Source organism: Crocodylus porosus, unplaced genomic scaffold (genome assembly GCF_001723895.1).
Source record: "Crocodylus porosus isolate Cpor-Errol unplaced genomic scaffold, CroPor_comp1, whole genome shotgun sequence".
NCBI classification, from domain to species: Eukaryota; Metazoa; Chordata; order Crocodylia; family Crocodylidae; genus Crocodylus; species Crocodylus porosus.
In genome coordinates, this window is record NW_017728886.1 from 57,821,911 (window position 1) to 57,827,146 (window position 5,236).

Genomic DNA, 5,236 nt, shown 5'->3' on the forward strand with positions numbered 1-5,236 from the left:
AAATTGGATGCTTATCTTGCTGGGATCCTATGACCCCAGCTGACTTCCTGCCCTTTGGGCAGGGGGCTGGACTCGATCTCCCGAGGTCCCTTCCAGCCCTAATGTCTATGAAATCTGTGAAATCTATGAAATCTTTTAAGGAAGTCTGCTCATTGCTAAGCATTGCAGAATTATACTGCTACATTAACTTATGAAATGGAGTAGAAAATGACCTATTAAGAGAAGTGAAATGCCTCTTATTTTCTTCATCTGTGTTGAGTTATTAAGAAGTACAGTACAGTACTAAAAGAAATATTTTAAAATGTTCAGTTCTTAGTAATTTATCAGGTTACTTGTAAACTAAACTGTTTGTTTTAAAAAAAAAATTTCATGCTATATAAGCAGTACCTACTGCTAACACAGTGGTTAACATTAAAACAAATGAGGATTTTAGTTTGATTACTTTTATAGCGAGCTGGGCAGAAAAAAATGGAAATAGGCTAGCTTCCATGGCTAAGATTGACAGAGAACAAATAGAAAAGGGTGTTTGTAAGCTTAAATATACTTTTCCTTCAGGAAATTTCCTGATTCCAGAACAGTGGTTCTCAGCATGTGTAGTAGGCTTAAGGCACCCGTTAAACGGTCATTCTTACCTTTTGCTCATTCTTAGACTACAGAAAAAGAATTAAAACAATTCTTCTATTTCAAAGAACTCAGGAAGGCAAAGATAGGTCAGAATATTTTTTACACAATGCATTCCTATTTGAAATTTCTGAGTTTATCTTATGAATTATATGTAGCTGTTTGCACACTTAACAGTGCTAATATTGCATTGCACCCATAAAAGGATCTTGGTGCCCCATCACCCTTGTTGAGAATCATGCTTCTAGAAGAAGAATCAGCAGCAGCTGAAGAGGAGGGGGGAATTTCTTTACCCCCGCCCCCTGTAATGTATATTTTAAGCACCTCACAAATCTGTTCATGTTGATATTCTAGTTGCCTTATGTGTTGGTTTGCTGTCTTGTTGCTCTCCTGTTTTATCAGTTATGTCCTCTGTTATTATAAACAGGGATTTGAGTTTTCTATTTTCTGGGAAACCTTAAGCCCTGTCCAGAGTGGGAGGAGGCGGGGACAGGGCCTGAGAATCTGAGAGCTGGGGCTTGGCTTAGACTTGCTTTCCATCCTGAAGCCTTTGGCATAAGTAAAGCTTGTGGGGGGGGGGCTGCGGCTTGGGGGTGTGGGCTGCAGCTGGGGACCCCCTTTGAGACTGTGGGGGCTGCAGGTTGGGAATAAAAGGCACCGGCAGGGCCTGGGGCCCTGTGGGTCAGGTGCAGGTGATGCTGTTTGGAAGGTGGGCCTGTAAGGAGGGCTGGTAGGGGGCAGGACAGGGGTGTGTGTGGGGGGGGGGTCAGGAGGAGCAGGGAGGGTTGACTGCTGCAGGGGAACCTGGGCAGTATCCCTGTGTCGGGACCCAGCCCCGCTGCACCCTACCCTGGGGGTAGGTATGGGTGGGCAGGCAGGCAGGGTCTCTTACCTGTGTGCCGGGCAGTGTTGAAGAGCACCTGCCCTGCCACCTCCCTCACCTCAGGGGCCTCTGTGCCCCTTTCCCCCAACAAACTTACCAGCTGGATGCTGCTCTCCAAGCTACCAGGCTGTATATTGGCAATCAGATTGGTATCAGCCAATATGGCTGGTTAATAATTGGCCCAAAAAATCTTTTAAGTTTGTTTTTTTGTTTGTTAGTCTTGTTTTTTTTAAAGTTGTCCTTATTGCCCTTCTGTGATTTTGTTGGTGTGAGATTTTTAGGACAAATATGAAGAAAAATTAGCTGAACAAGTGCTAGGAAGGATGCAGTGTCATTTCACTGGTGAAAAAGACCTGTCATCTCAAAGTATTTGATCAGTAGGAGGTAATTATGTCGTCTTAGTACCATCTGCAGTCAGGCAGTAGTCTTCTGTCTGGAGATTTTAGAGATCTTTTCATGTAAAAATATTTTGAGTTTTTATTCTGGCTTTGTTTGCTATAATTTGGCAGACCAGAGCCTTATGGTTCCTAACTCTGCTGGGTGTGAGAGGCTAATTCTAAGAGAGACTGGTAGAGAAGTTTTAGTTTTTACTTTAACAAAAAAGAAAAAAAAAGACCTATGGTAGGAAGCTCAGAGGATTACATGGAATCTAGCTGAGTTACAAAGAGAGAACTGTGAAATCTTGTTTGATTGCTCTTCTGAGCAGTGGAGCTCCATCACTTCGAAAGGTTTCTGTTTGCTCAAGAGAATAAATTTGCCATAGCAGTACTGGTAGCAGTTTGAAGGGAAAAGTAGAGTAGAAAGGCAGTTCTGTCAAGGGTCATCCCCCCCCAGCACACCTGAGATCAACAGAGACAAACGGGAAAGTGTGTGTAAGCCTAGAGCAGCCTGAAGAATTAATTTAGACACTGGACTATATTGGTTAATGAACACTTTGTGAAGAGACATACTGTTAAAAGATGTACATTTACTGATTAAGTTTGATCTAGTTATCTCTTCTTGTATCTAAATGGTGGCTTGCAGTTCTGTCTACAATTGAAAAGATATTAATTATAATATATTTGTTGGTTGCAGAGTTTACTAATGGCTTTATTCCATGTCGAAGTGTGAGACCAGTCCATAGGAAATGCATTGAACCCAGACTGCACAGTTTTTGTCCAAAATCTGTTTGTCTCCTTTCTTATTCTGTTAATTTAAATAACTAAAGGCATATTTGATGGCTGCATCTTTCTGGGCACTAGCCTAAATAGGATAATTGATATTTTTCCTATCTTCCTTTTCTTCATTATCTTTATTCTCTTGGTATGACATCTGGAAAAAGTCTCTGAGCTCTTTGGAGCAAGGATCTTGTCCTCTGTTGTTTAGGAGTCATATAGTACATCTAAAATAAAAAAGCAAACTCAAATAAATAAATCCAGTACATTTAGCATGAAAAGAAAACTGTCAGATGCTGAGCAGATCCTGTGACCTTAATTTTCAGTGTTGTGGCCCCCTCATCATGCTGGGTTGACTGTAATTCTGGATTGCTAGGCTAGGTTGACTTTAACCCTTCTGTGTTTGTGTTTGTGTGCAGTCTGAAATGACTGGCTCCTGAGCTGGTATAGCGAGTCTAACTGGTACCAGAGCTGATATGGAAAAAACTGACTCTCAAGTAGATCTGATTTGATGAGTTGTTGACCCTGTTGCTTAGGCAGAAAAGGTTTGTCTGGAAAGGACTGCCATTTCTTATTTCTGCTTTATAATTGCATTTCTGTAACAGGAATATTAAATATCATCTAAGCATTTACTGGCCTGTCTGGAAGATCTGATTTGTTGTCTGGCTTGTGATGCAATTGAACAAACACAAGTAGTCCCTTAAATGGGAGATATTTGATGGAAGCTGACCCTGGTAACTGTGAGTCATGTATTGGCTTTTTTTGGGCTGGTCAGCACCAGTCATGGTTGTTTTAATCAGATTTTTCCCTGAAGTCAGTCAGAGCAGTTTTGGCTTTTGAAGCACGTGTTTTTTGGGCAGATTTTTTTGGGGAGGGGTGTTTGTTGGAATAATCTGTTTTAGTTTACAAGTTGTGTGAGGAGTTTTTATCTGCAAGTTTGAATATCACCTGTCAGTGTTACATAAGTGATTTGTATGAATGGGGTTGTTTTATTTGAAGAGCAAATTAGTACCAGACTTTCAAAATGCTACATATCTGTTGCAGTATCAATATTGCCCGTAATGTGTCAGGACAGCATTTCTCACTGAGGATTACAGTGTAAAACTAGATTTTTTTTTAAGGCCAGAAGATCTTCTTATGATCACTTAGCCTGACTTCCAAACTTCTAGGCTGCAGGGGAATGTCACTGGGCTGTTTTTCTATCCTAAAAAGTTTCTTTGTTTTCCCATCTCCCTCCCTTCTTCCTACCCTTTCCATTGCAACAGGAGGTTTTGCCTCTTGTTGGCAGATTCCATCCTATCAGTTACTGAGCAAGGACTTGATTTTGGGAAAGTGTCCCTTTAGTTTAATCCATCTCTTGAAAACAAAAAACAAAAATCAGTCAATTTTCCGGCCACCTTGTTCCCAAATTGCAGGGCACAGAGAAAGAAACTACTTAACTGTCAGTTGGGCTCCATAGTTCTCTCTCCATTGGTCTTGTAAGGAAGTTTTCACTGTCTGATTTTTTTTTCAGGCTGTTTTAACTGGTTTCTTGACTCCAGTCCATGAAATTCTCCATTTCTTGTCCTAAAGAAAATTGGACATGTTAAATGCATACAGTAGCTGTTAGAATCCGTCAGACAAAAATTTAGCTTTATACAAATCGTTTCTTTTGTTCTGTATCAGCTTGTAGCATGGTTATGCTTAATTGTATTAGATACAGTATTTGAAGCAGTAGATACAGTAGGAACATCACCTTCTTATTCAGGCATGAATTGTTGTAACCTGATAAGGTTGATAAATATTTCATAAATTGGAAAAGAAAGTACTGTAGAAGGACTTTTAGAAAGTAAAACTTGATTATACTTCATGCTTAAAAGAAGTTTGAATATGATTTGACGAATTGTTCTTTTTTCCACATAGAGTGAAGGGGAGAGCTTGATTCTCAAGAGGAATGAGGTGCAACAGAGTCTGTACCATGTAGTGGAAGAATTCATTCTGGAAGTGGATCAGCTGCCTCTCTCTGAGCGCTCAAGAACTTTACAGGTTGGAAAGTAATTATTGCCATAATTATTAAATGCTTCTAATCTGCTTTTTAAGTTATTTTAAGTTCAGTGTATTAGAGTTGAAAGCTTCAACTACATTGAATAGAGCAATGGTTTTCAACCTCTTTTTCATTTGCGGGTCCCTTTTGAAACTTCAAATGGAAATGCAGACCCCCTTGAATTATAAGTGTAGATATTCACATACTTTTGATCATAATAATTTTTGTGGACCACCTTAGTAGGGGAGCACAATAGAGATTTTGGCGTGTGATACCAATAGCTGAGTTTTAAGGAGGCATATTGGCTGATACCGATCTGATTTCTGATATAGCTGCACGCAGCGGGTAAGTCTGTTGTGGTGGAAGGTGAGTGGGGAGGGAAAGGGCGTGGAGGGGGGCAGATCAAGGCCCCTGCATTGTGGGAGGGAGTGGGGCAGTGGTAGGTGCTGCCCAGGTGGGGCGTGGGATGGAGCTGCAGTTTGTCTGTGGGGGGTGGGGAGATGCCTCCTGCTGCTGTGCGCCCCCAGGGGGCAGAGGTGTGTGCGTCCTGGCCCC

General features: G+C 41.2%; 1 protein-coding gene across 5 annotated transcripts in view; it reads left to right on the forward strand.

The window, feature by feature from the left end:
• Positions 1-5,236, forward strand: part of STK31 (serine/threonine kinase 31) — an 81,376-nt gene that overhangs the window by 25,481 nt on the left and 50,659 nt on the right. For all 5 annotated transcript variants that reach the window (XM_019534668.1, XM_019534686.1, XM_019534676.1 and 2 more), the window contains exon 10: positions 4,561-4,683. In XM_019534668.1, coding sequence (XP_019390213.1) covers positions 4,561-4,683 — 123 coding nt within the window. The remainder of the gene's footprint in view (positions 1-4,560; positions 4,684-5,236) is intronic.